The sequence below is a fragment of the Oryctolagus cuniculus genome, chromosome 5 (genome assembly GCF_964237555.1).
Source record: "Oryctolagus cuniculus chromosome 5, mOryCun1.1, whole genome shotgun sequence".
Classification (NCBI taxonomy): Eukaryota; Metazoa; Chordata; class Mammalia; order Lagomorpha; family Leporidae; genus Oryctolagus; species Oryctolagus cuniculus.
The window spans coordinates 97,393,991-97,407,338 of NC_091436.1; the positions used below are offsets into that span (position 1 = coordinate 97,393,991).

General features: G+C 36.8%; 1 protein-coding gene across 5 annotated transcripts in view; it reads left to right on the forward strand.

The window, feature by feature from the left end:
* COL12A1 (collagen type XII alpha 1 chain) overlaps positions 1-13,348 on the forward strand; it is a 128,428-nt gene that overhangs the window by 78,015 nt on the left and 37,065 nt on the right. For all 5 annotated transcript variants that reach the window (XM_051855515.2, XM_051855516.2, XM_051855518.2 and 2 more), the window contains 10 exons: positions 223-352; positions 2,048-2,167; positions 3,346-3,492; positions 4,222-4,338; positions 4,483-4,629; positions 5,454-5,528; positions 7,254-7,393; positions 9,719-9,842; positions 10,012-10,155; positions 12,261-12,425. In XM_051855515.2, the coding sequence (XP_051711475.1) occupies positions 223-352; positions 2,048-2,167; positions 3,346-3,492; positions 4,222-4,338; positions 4,483-4,629; positions 5,454-5,528; positions 7,254-7,393; positions 9,719-9,842; positions 10,012-10,155; positions 12,261-12,425 (1,309 nt within the window). The remainder of the gene's footprint in view (positions 1-222; positions 353-2,047; positions 2,168-3,345; positions 3,493-4,221; positions 4,339-4,482; positions 4,630-5,453; positions 5,529-7,253; positions 7,394-9,718; positions 9,843-10,011; positions 10,156-12,260; positions 12,426-13,348) is intronic.

Genomic DNA, 13,348 nt, shown 5'->3' on the forward strand with positions numbered 1-13,348 from the left:
ATGGCTGTTAAATAGCTCATCTGGGATTTGAGCCCAGATCTGCCTGAGTCTGAAACCATTTTTCCACACTGCATAGAGGTACTGTAGACAATTTGTCTTACCACAAGAGTTGTATAGCCCAAAGAAAATAGGAAAAAACCATTGCTGTTTATGAGAATACATAAAACAATGTTGTCTTTTATCTCTAGCTGTAATAAATTTATAATTTAACCTCATGTGTAGACCACAGTCCCAGGCAGAAGAAACAATGTAATACTGCAACCCCTGCAATCTGATACTCCGTATAAAATTACTGTTATTGCTGTTTACGAAGATGGAGATGGTGGCCATCTTACAGGAAATGGAAGAACTGGTAAGCGTCTTCTATGTTTTCTCTTTTTGAGTATGCGTTGAAGTTGTCAAGATTTTGATGTTGCTTCTTTTACATTTTAACACCTTATGATTTGGGGGTAGGCATTTAGCCTAGCAGTTAATATGCCCTCATCCAATACCAGAGTACCTGGATTTGATGCCTGGCACTAGTTCCTATTTTCTTGGCCTCTATGTGAGCATTTTGGGGATGAACAAGTGAATGGGAGCTCTGTTCTCTTTCTTTCTCTATCTACGTACCTCTCAAATATAGTCTTTAACTTTTATCTTTATGGACACTTTTAAACATTATATTAATATTGTATTAACACTTATGTTAGACATTAAATTTTGTCAAAACGATGATGACAACAGAATTACCAGTGTCCCCTTTTCTGACCTACACAGGTGGCAAATTTCTTATAGGATAAAGAATCTCTAGTTTGGTTGCCCATAGGAGTCTCCTGAGGAGCTTTAAAAAAATGCTTGTGCCTGGGTGCTGTTCTTAGAGATACTGAGATAGCTGGTCTGAGGTATGGTCTGGACATATGGATGTTCCAATACACAGCCAAGGCTGAATGCCACTGGGTTAGCATAAAGGCTGGCTGGACTCCAGCTCTGAGTTCTGTTCCTGTTAAATATTGACATTCTTGTTTTTCCGGTTCACGTAGCAAAGTTCTACGTGGGTAACATGATTTCAGATTTCTGTTTACACTTACCTGCCCCAACGTTTTTTGTGCCTAAACAACATTTACAATATCACAGAAATTAGCATAGGTAATATTTGGAAGCTGCTAAGAGAAAAGGAAGTAGAGCTGATCAACTCAGTCCCTCAAGATCAGCAGTCTACATGTTTATTGATACTGTTGTCTATAGGAGTAAAACAGTGGAGACTTAGTTCCTGAAGATGATTTTAATTTAAGAAACTGACTTTTTCCACTATCCCCTGAAATTTTTTTAAGAATATATTTTGGTTAGTTTTTTGGGAGGACAATGGCATATATCACAACTTTGTGCTTATCAAAGTATATTTAAAATATTTACTGCATCTTGAATTTTCTAGGAAGGGTCAAAGTTGTGACTAGTTTTTCCAGTGGAAAATAAATCTCAAGTTACATGTATGATTTTGCTAATATTATGAGTAATAACCCAGTGACTAGTTGATATGCTGACTGCACAGCATTGACTTTACAAGTTGTAGGTTTGGGGGCTGTGCCTCTGGGTTTAAGACTTTCAGTTATTCTGGTGGAGTACAGAGTGGTGTGGGGGTGGAACCTTGTTTTAGTCACTGTGTGGCCTTGTGCAAGTCATATCATATTTATATGATGAAATGGTTGGACTACATAGCCTCTAAATTGCTTTCTGGTTCTAGCAATCTATAACATTCTAAAACAGTCTACTGTCTCTTTTGTTTTCTATACTTCTGAGCCAGATAACATAACAGTTCAGGATCTTGTTTCTGCTGGGGAAGTTGTTCTGGAAATCATCAGTTCCTGAGACCATTTCAGTTGCTGTTTGAATTTGGAAAACTACTAAGTTTTATTGAACACTTCAATGGCTCATTGTTTTCTGGACAAGGACATCATGGGACATTATTAAATTGCTTTCATAGGATAGCCCTATTCAATTATCATAAAGTTTTGTGCTCTCCTTGTGTACTGTGGAAAGGTCTGTGATATGTGCTAATGTTTGTTTGCAGTGGGACTACTTCCTCCTCAGAATATACACATCTCTGATGAGTGGTATACAAGATTCAGGGTGTCTTGGGATCCTTCACCTTCTCCAGTTCTTGGCTATAAAATTGTGTATAAGCCAGTGGGTAAGGAAGCCTCTTATCACTGTAGAAATGCTTTGGGGGTCATTTGTATGTGAAGATATTTTCCATTGCATCACCTACTCCTGTATTCTCCTGCTAGTTCAGTTGGTAATGTTTCTAGAAATTCTGTTTTAAGCCAGTAGTCTAAAGCACTGTTGTTACTAGGGGTGTAGGTGAGACTCTTACTAACTTACACGATTGAAAAGTTTGATCTGGTCTATAATGTTGCAATGCTGCTTATGGTTAGACATCCTATTTGTTATTATTATTATGAAATAATACATATTTATTCTCAATTCTCAATATGTATTTTCTCAATTATAGCCAGCTGTTACTCCATTTTGGATATAGATTTAAAAATTCTTTCCTTAAATATTAATTTTTTTGATTAACAATAATGGCATTTACCTCTGGAGTATAATGTGTGATACTCCAAGCATGAATATATAACATTGATTAAATCAGGGCAATCAACATATCTGTGTCTCCATTACCACCCCATATGGGCATTGGAGTAATACACATTAGTTTACCCATGGTAGGTTTCTTGTCAACTCCCCACTGGTGTTTTAACCTAAACTGACATCAGCTCTGCTTCCATGTGCTATCTATGTGCTTAGCAAAATTTGAAGAAAAATGTTCTTTGTATCAAATTTGCTAGGGAATTTTGCATATCTCAAGGAAGAGTCTGATTTAGAAAAAATGAAGGAAAGAAAGGAAATGAGAACCTGTGTAAGAAATGGAAAGAGAGCTTAAAGAAGAAAGGGGAGTTGATAACTGAGAACTCTCAGTAACCAAACTGTATGGAATGAGGTCTAAGATAGAAATTCTTAATCATTTCTGTAACAAATAGACAAATGTTAATGAAGCACCCACTGTGTGGAAAGCCCTATGTTGGCAAAGTAGGACTTAGAAAAGAGGCATGAGATTTATTCCCTAAAGAAAAATTGACCATTTTTTTTTTTTTACTACATTCTAGGTGCTGGGCTTTGAGAATGAAAGTGAATAATTCAGTCTCTATAGTTTCTCATTCACCATTTAATGTAGCATGTATTACAGTAAGCAAGTGCATGAGGGACTGTAAGAATTAGTGGAACTTATCCTACCATTTGACTCTAAATTAAGATCTTTAAGAAAAATTTGAGGCAACTGATGGAATATTTCTGTGATTGTTATTCAAGGTTCCAATGAGCCCATGGAAGCTTTTGTTGGAGAAGTGACATCGTACACATTACACAATCTCAATCCCAGCACGACCTATGATGTGAATGTTTATGCTCAGTATGATTCTGGACTCAGTGTTCCCCTGACAGATCAAGGCACCACATGTGAGTCATGAATCTTTTCATGGTTGTAAGAAAATGTGTAGTGAAAATGACCAGCCCAGCTTGTTTTAGTTTTACTGTTTATTAACATTTGCATGTTTTCTTAGCATTAAGTAGGTAGGTCAATTTGTGCCCCATTAAACAAACCTATCTAAACTCGTAAGTAATGTGAGTACATAAAAATGTATATGATGATGTTTCTTCTGCATAAAATATTATATTTTGAATTTTAAAAGATAAAATACAGAAATTTTCATTTTGTCTATGAACGGTCTGTAAAATTAAGATTGGGCATGCTATTTATTTTTGACATTTGATGTTAAGAGACATGTTACCTAAATTCATTGATTAAATGAATTCACTGATAAGTTAGTTGGACAATTGAATTATTATTATTGACTTGGCCCAGAGACAGATGTAGTAGTCATCAAATGCTTTGATAACCACTTAAAGACTTACCACATTGCCTTTCAGAAAAATTTATTATTTTTTTCTATGAGACTTCTTTGATATAGTTTTATGAAGGACTCTGTGGACCTTCCTTGCCTTGAGACTCAGTGATGCAAAGAAAAGTCTTTTGTGATTGTGCCATTTTCATGTATGTTTCATATGAGAAAACTTTAAAAAATTTTAGACATTTATTTTTCAGCCATAGTGAAAATTTGAAAATTGTTGTGATTAAAAGTATTTTTTGCCATTATTTACAAAATGAATCTCTTTTTTATTTTGTAGTGTATTTAAATGTGACAGATCTGAAAACTTACCAGGTTGGGTGGGATACATTCTGTGTCAGATGGTCACCTCACCGGGCAGCCACCTCCTACAGGCTAAAACTAAGCCCTGCAGATGGTATGTGGGTTAAAAAATGAACTGGAGCATAGTGGATACATTTTAAATTTCAGTAAAGAACAGTTTGTTTATAAAATGACATGTAGAGATGTCTTTAATGTGATTGATGATGACACTGACATTTTCCTTTTTCATCATAATCAGGAACCAGAGGACAAGAAATTACTGTGCGTGGATCAGAAACTAGTCATTGCTTCACTGGCCTTTCACCAGGCAGTGATTATGGTGTCACTGTTTTTGTGCAGACACCAAACCTCGAGGGACCAGGTGTCCCTATCAATGAACATACCAGTAAGTTTTCAAATACTTTGGAAAGTTTTCTAGGCTTCAGAACAGAATGCTGTAGGTGTGGGAGTCATAGGTGCCTTCCGTTCAGGCCCTTCTCTCTGTGGGTAGCAATAGTGATGATGGCAGGAAAGGGCTAACTGCGGGATAGATGGCTGACACTGAGAAGATGTAGATGTACTCATATTGGTGACTTTTACTCCTTTGCCCTCCTTGAAGGCCTTACATTCTCCCTTTACATCTTTACTCTACTTTCTACAGCTATAGTTGATGTTGTATGAGTACCAGTGATACCAAACGTGTGTGGATAGAACAGAGTCTCCCTTGTGTCTGGGAAAACAAGATTGGAGCCTTATTTTCTAAGATTTGATTTGTAGTTGGCAACTTAAATTACTCTTCAAATTTACCTTTGGGGCCAGCGCTGTGGCTCAGTTGGCTAATCCTCCACCTGCAGCACCGGCACCCCAAGTTTTAGTCCTGGTTGGGGCGCTGGATTCTGTCCCAGTTGCTCCTCTTCCAGTTCAGCTCTCTGCTGTGGCCCAGGAGGGCAGCAGAGGATGGCCCAAGTGCTTGGGTCCCTGCACCCACATGGGAGAAATGGAGGAAGCACCTGGCTCCTGGCTTCTGATAGGCAAAGCACCGGCTGTAACGGCCATTTGGGGAATGAACCAACGGAAGGAAGACCTTTCTCTCTGTTTCTCTCTCTCACTGTCTGACTCTGCCTGTCAAAAAAAAAATAAAAACTAAAAAAAAATAAAAACAAATTTTCCTTTGGGAATATGAACTATTCACATGTTGTGGTTTTCTAATTATTATTTTCAAAATTCTAGCCCTGAAACCAACAGAAGCCCCTACAGAGCCACCTACACCTCCACCCCCTCCCACCATTCCACCAGCCCGTGATGGTAAGTACTGCTGACTAGGCAATGAACTCATCAGATAGAGATTTATAGACTTACTTCTGTTCCATATGTTCATTTGTAGTTGAAGGAGTATAGAACATTTCTGATTTATTGTTGCTGCCAAAATTCTTTTAGATTCAAACAAAATTGCAGGTAATTTTTTTTGTTCTATGGGTCCATTTCGGTGTGTAAATCAGTTATAAACTTCAACATTTTGGTTGGAATTGTTTCCTCCATTTTGCTGATTGAGGTCTAGGCGAAACCTTCCATGGTCCATAGTCACATGTAGGTATTTCTTTCCACTGGCTGCCGTCATCAATGGGAACTGAGAGCCTTTTTGCCTACACGTAAAATGTAAGCCATGAGGCCTTTGGATTTGGAATTCCTGGTTTCTGGCCTGAGAAGTGCCCTGGATTACATAAAGCTAAAATAATTTCTTTTCACACAAGGGTTCAGATATAATTACTTGCAGTAACTTACAGAGATGTTAAGGTTGATTTCTCAGTAATTTGGCAGCAGTTGTTTAGTGCTCCATCAAATTAAATTAAATTAAATTAATTGTTCTTTAATAAATTAATTAATGTAATTTATTATACAATTCTTTTTCCCGTATTCTGCTTCTAGCTTTCAATAGAAAGCATTTTAGATTTCTTTCTTTCCTCTTAGAAGGACCTAGATTGTTACAATTTCCCCCCATTTTTTTATTGTATTTGTTGTCTAACAGCAAAAATACTCATTTTCAAATTTATCTACACTAAAAAATTAAATTTAAGCACAGGTATTTTTATATTGATCAAAAAACTATGAAACCTGTCATAAATAAAGATAAAAAAGTTTATTATTATAGGATAAAATAATAATGGATTTCTTTAAATTAAACTCTTGAAAGAAATTCAGTCATCTTGACTTTAAAAGCATTGTTTTACTCTTCTTTTTTGAGGTAGGCTTTATTTTGTAGAATAGTTTCAGATTCTCAATGAAATTGAACAGTCAGAACAAAGTTCCATATTGCCCTGCATCACTACCAACATCCAGAGTGGTATATTTGTTACAACTGATAGGTTTGTACTGGTTGCATCTTTGTCACTCAATGTCTAATTTACATGAAGGTTCATACTGTCATATAGCCTATGTGTGAAGTTTTTATAAACTTAAATGTTATTATTTTAAAAGTTTTGTTTTTAGTCTCCAAGTTTGGGATTCAAATGAAAGATAGTTATTTTATGTCTCATCTCCCCTCTCATGTGATTTTAGTGGCCTAATTTAAAATTAACAATCAATTTATTTGCACCAGATCTTTGGTCATTATATTAAAAATCTCTAAACCCATTGATGGCTCTCCTTCAGTTTTACATAGTGCTGCTTTTCAATGGATTTCTTCTCCCATTTAGTGTTTGAAGCTACTTGAAGAGTTCCATGATGCAAAAGCATATCTTTGCATAATGGATCTGAACAGGAAAAAACTGAGAGTCAAGTTAGCCCAACACTTCTCAAATTTATTGTGTATTTGAGCCATATGGGCATGTTATTGTGATTCTGATTCCGAAAGCCTAGGGTAGGGCCCAAGACTCAGCATTTCTGATATGCTTCCAGGCAGTGAGTGCTCTTGCTTCTGAACCACATTTTGAGTAGCAAGTTGTTTCACTACATTTTTCAGTGATATAATCTCATTTGAGTGAAAGAATTCATGAAATGTGAGGCTTCCTCTCTTTTTTTTTTTTTTTCCAGTATGCAAAGGGGCTAAGGCAGATATTGTGTTCTTGACTGATGCCTCTTGGAGTATTGGGGATGATAATTTCAACAAAGTTGTAAAATTCATCTTTAATACTGTGGGAGCCTTTGATGAAATCAGTCCTGCTGGGATTCAGGTCAGTGTCATTTTACTGGCTAGCTATTCATTTGTAATATCGTGCTATTTTCTTGAACTTCTCTTTTTAAGTGGAAAATCTTTTCAATATAAGCTATGTTTGGACCTTTACTATTTGCTATCTTTTACATATGTAATTTTGGGAAGGAATTGGCTGTAAATAATAAATAGACAAATAAGATTCCTCTAGATACTCTCTTTGGCTAAATGACATTCATATTGTAGATTTTATGGGATTTGGATTCTAACTTTCTGGTTAAGACTTCCAACTATAACACATTTCCAGAAAAGGTCACCCAGAGTTCCAGACATTCAAGTATTGAGAGTGTCATACCCTGAAATGTTAGGAGAATCAGTGCTCACTGATGGGTCAATGAAACCTGTTCTATACATTGAAGCTATTACCTTGACCAGAAGAATATCCATTGTTGACCCAAAGCACATTTCATTTGTTTCCCTAAAATAATAATTACCAGTTTTCTTGCTTTGTAGTATCTGCAAATTTATTTGTTATTCTGGAGTAGAAACTTAAAGAAATTTACATTTCTATAAGAAACCTCAAGGAATAATTCATCATTTAGTCCTAACCTGCTTGTAAAGCTGAAAGTCTTCTGTGCCATTCTCAATGTACCCCTGAGCTGATGAGGATTCAGGTTCAGTGGCTCAAAACTATTTTGGGCAGTCTTCCCAGCTGCCTTGAGAATCTGATTTAAGCTATTATTAGCTATGTCTTGGATTCTGCAATCTTGAAGACCCACTTCAAATTCCACCCCTTCTGGAGAATGGCTCCCTGATGGATTTTGGAATTCCATGCTCCTGAAGTATTTTGTCTATGTTCCTTTTATAGCAAGTATCACTTCATATTGTCACTATTTATGTGACTCTCTTCTACCTAAAACATTGACTTGTTAAGGGCACAAACTGTATCTTTGAAAAAATTTTCTTCTCTTTTTCTTTCCTGTTCCTTTTGGTGAATTTTCTTCTTTATTTTGGCAGTTTGTACTTCATGGTGGCGTCTTAGAGGCATTATGAAAATAAGATATTTTGAAATAAACCACATAATTGCATAAACAAGCCATGTCCTGTTTTATGGAATAGTACTTCATGGAATATGCTAAATTTCAAATTCCCAAATAATCCTGTAGACATTGTTCCAACCCAAGAGAGCAAGAACTCAGCCTGATTTTATTCTTAATATATCAACAACCGAGCTATTTTTCATCCTTTTAGATATAGGGTTTCTAATAAAAATAGCTAACATATTTCATTAACTTCTATGCACTACTTACTTTGTACACATAAGATTATTCATCTTTAGAACAACTCTAGAAGATAAGTTTAATTCATTTCCATTCTGCTAATAAGTAAACTAAAAGTCAGAGATGTAGGGAACTTGTTTAGTTGACAGTGCTAGGGTTTGGTTGCAGGGGATCCTGACTACAAAGCCAGTACTCTTCCCACTAAATCATATTGTAGCTAAGTCTGTGGTGTGATCATAGTGATATTGTTATCCATGAAGACTGGATGTAGTCAATGAGAAAGAGTGCTGGGTTGAGAACCAGCCAAACTGTTCAGCCAGCATTTGGGTTCAAGAATACGTGCTCTTAGTGTTTTCTTCTTCATACTGTTTGTTGAACTCTTTTACTTAGTGTAGATTTAACTTTACAATGATTAAGTAAACTGAAAATAGATCTTTATAAAAATTAAGAGTGGGAATGTGAAAGGGAAGAGGAAGTGTTGGAGCATGGGTGGGAGGGAGGGTAGGGTAGAAAGTATCACCATGTTCCTAAATCTATATATATGAAATACATGAAATTTATATAACTTAAATAAAATTAAAAAAAGAACAACAAGCAAGCAAATAAAAAAGGAGACATGTTCTTACTTCTAGTACCTGCTGTTACCTAGATTTTCCCATTTCTTCCTATATCTCAGGTACTAGTGAATTCTATGAATTTTCCTTACTAATGCCATTTATGATAATTTCGTTGAAGATTGCAAGTTAGAGAATTTAATGGAATAGCTGCAGTGAGTGTAAGACTAGCTATAAAGAGCTTAATATTCAGTCAGATCTGAGACATTCTTATACCCCCTCTATGATTCTCTATGATTCTCAAGGCAGCTGGGAAGACTGCCCAAAATAGTTTTGAGCCACTGAACCTGAATCCTCATCAGCTCAGGGGTACATTGAGAATGGCACAGAAGACTTTCAGCTTTACAAGCAGGTTAGGACTAAATGATGATTCTGTAGTTAGAGAAGTCACTCAGAGTTTGAAAACACAAATGAGATGGCTTATACTCACTGCTAAACCATATTTACTTTCAGGTTTCATTTGTACAGTACAGTGATGAGGTCAAATCTGAGTTCAAGCTGAATACCTACAATGACAAGGCCCAGGCCCTGGGAGCCCTCCAGAATATTAGGTACAGAGGAGGAAACACAAGAACAGGTACAATGAATCACAGGATGTAGACTGCACCCTCAAAGCATTTGGGATGGTATAACAGAGTGTAAGACCTCACTCTAATATCTGACTTCTTATGAATTGGGAGTGGTTAAAGGCATTTTGGTAGTTTTCACTGAGGTGACACTAAGATGTTCCATGTCATGCTCTGTAGGCAAGGCCCTCACATTTATCAAGGAGAAGGTCTTGACCTGGGAAAGTGGCATGAGGAAGAATGTCCCCAAGGTGCTGGTTGTGGTCACAGATGGTCGGTCGCAGGATGAGGTCAAGAAGGCAGCTTTTGTCATCCAGCAGTCAGGTAGGCATGGACATGAATTGATTGTACTCATTATTTTAACAGTTTTTGATGTTCAGAAATGATTGTAAAGACTAAAGTTGCTGATTTTACTTTATTGTTTCTATTCTACTCTGTACCCTATACTTGTGTAATGTTAGTTTATATTTAAATTATAGAATGGCTTGGTCTTTGCTCAAAAAATGACTTAGTATATTCTGTATAGAAGACGTGATTCCAGGTTTGTCCAGGGAGTAAATCAGATGTTGCCACAGCTGCTTTCTGTATCCGGAAGGCTACAGAAAACAATGATAATGGGATAATCTTAGAGCAGGCTTTTTTTTCATAGCAGAAATGAATCTTGATGCTAGTTCCCATGCAAGGAGCATCATTTTGGTGCTTTAGCTTCAGCTCATACTCACAAATGCAGACCTAATACAGATTGCTGAGAAGTATACTGCAAAGGAGGAGTATTGGGGTCTCAGGAAGACATCTCGGGGCTAGATTTGCTAGCCAAACATCCTGAGGCTTTGTGGCAACATTGCCCTTTGGATTATTTAGGATTACTACGTATCAAAGTAGGAATTTACAGGACTTAAAATTAATACCTTTCTTCCACTCATTGCCTTAAGGAGGATCCAAAGTGGATGTATTTTAGAAAATCCTATGCTATGTGTTGTCTATTGTGGTAAATTGTAAGATGCTTCATTACATAAATTTTTCATCTGCATATATATGATTTTAATGGCTGGATCTGGGCCAAGCTGAAGCCAGGAGCCAAGAGCTTTATCCAGGTCACCCACATGGGTACAGGGGCCCAAGCACTTGGGCCATCTTCCAATGCTTTCCCAAGCCATTAGCAGGGAGCTGGATTGGAAGTGGAGCAGCTGAAAATTGAGCTGGTGCCCATATAGGAGGCTTGTGCTGCAGACAGTAGCTTAACCCACTATACCATAGTTCCATCCCCTTCTTCTTTTTCTCCTTCTTCCTCTCTTCCTCTTCCTATTTTTTCTCTTCATCCTCCTCTTCTCCTTTCTTCTTCTCCTCTTCTTCTTCCTCCTTCTTCTTCCCCTCTTCTTTTAAAGCTTGATTTATTTATTTGAAAGACACACACACACACACACACACCACACACACACACACACACACACACACAGAGTGAGAGAGATGAAGAGAGATCTTCCATTGGCTGGAGCTGGGCCATTCCAAAGCCAGGAGCCAGGAGCTTCTTCTGGGTTTCCCACATTGGTTCAGGGGCCCAAGCACTTTGGCCATCTTTCGCTGCTTTCCCAGGTGCATGAGCAGGGAGCTGGATCGTAAGTGGAGCAGCTGGGACTTGAATTAGCGCCTGTATGAGATGCCGGCACCATGGGTGGCAGCTTTACCCACTACACCACAGTGCCAGCCCCAATTCTGTCTTCTTGAGATTGTTCTTTGCACTAATCTTTTTATAATTCATTGCCATTATGTTATATCACATTTGGGCAAATTTCTGCATATTTTAGACAACTAGCTGACTTAAATTTGTGGTTATGAATGCTTGGTAATCAAATTTCAATGTATATAAAATTATAGTCCTTTTTTTGAGAGTGAAAAACTTGTTTATTTGTATTAGCCTAAGTAAAGAAATATTTACTGCCAGTGGGAGTTGTGGATTCCATTTTGAAGGTGGCCAAAGTGCTGCTTTTGTTCTTAAGTTTGTTGAGAAAATCAGTTGCAAAAATTCAAATTTAAAATAGCCTATTCTTGGTTTCTGAGTCACATAAGCTTAAGATGCTAGTGGGATCTAAAGAGAGCTGCAGAATTCATATGTGCATTAGGACTGTGGGTCTGAGAAGGCAATATACATGTCATTAAGTCTTTCTGTTATTAAAATATTCATCTTTTAATTGTTAGGATGTTATTTTAGATGATACAATGGATTGAGTTTTCTAAGTCAGAAAATAGAAATACTTGAAAAGATACATAGTCGTCAGATAGCACATATTTATTCATTAAAGAGAGTTCATGTAGAAAACATTTGCTCTATGCATAAAAAAATCCCAGAATCATTTCTGCTCTATTTTGAATTGCTCAAACATAAAGGATGGGAAAAATATATGATTCACTCCAGAAATGCTGCTTTGCAGGATTCAGTGTCTTTGTAGTTGGTGTGGCTGATGTCGACTACAATGAGCTTGCCAACATTGCCAGCAAACCAAGTGAACGGCATGTGTTCATTGTGGATGACTTTGAATCCTTTGAGAAGATTGAGGACAACCTTATTACATTTGTTTGTGAAACCGCCACTTCAAGTAAGTCATGATCAACATAGATTCATAACTTTACTTGTCTTGAAAAATATTTATTTATAGACAATCTTTTATCCTATATGAGACCAAGTGTGTGCATAAATAGATCCTGGGAAAACAGTTGAGAAACTGATGAATCATTGTTCCATTGAGATCATGCTAAATGTGTGCTTGTCAGAAATCCATTTTTAGACTTGAAGATGGAATATTCCTTGTATGGACATAACTCATTTTACGTGTTCTTTTCCCACTATCCTAATGCCTGTGATAGCTGGGTAAATTAACTTTTAGCTTAGAATTGCATATATAGAAGCATTTCTCTGAGATTAAAGTTTTCCCTATTAGTAATCAATATATCAATTATCAATAATAGTAATCAGTATTTGTACTGTCACCATCTGAGCTTCAAGAGAGCAATGACTCAACCAGTTTCTGTATGTGTGCTTCATAGAAATTCATTTGTTCATTTGATTTTAAAGTTTTTTTTTAATACCAAGGCCTGAAACTCAGCTGTTAAACTAGAGTGAAGGACTAGAGATTGATAAGTAAAACAGTTTATTCTCTTCTGTATCCATCAGTATCAATTTCTTTGGCTATTAGATAATGGAGATAATTTTGTGCCAGTGTAGAACCCTGATCCTTGGCAAAGTTTTGCTTTACAATTATAATATTTCCCCTCCTTCAACATTATATTAAAACTCAGAACTGTGGTTCTAGGTAGCAATAGTGAGCAAACTTCAGTGGTCTCTTATGAAAACTTATTTTGAAGCCCAGAGTGGAGCTGTGTTGGTTAACTTGGGACAGGGACTAGATTTGGCTAGCTATCCCAGGTATCTTGAATGTAGCCCTTTGTTATCCCTAGCTCTGTGTGGGTCCAGGGTGAAAACAGATGCACATCTGTTATTGTTAGGTGTTGTTTGAGAGCT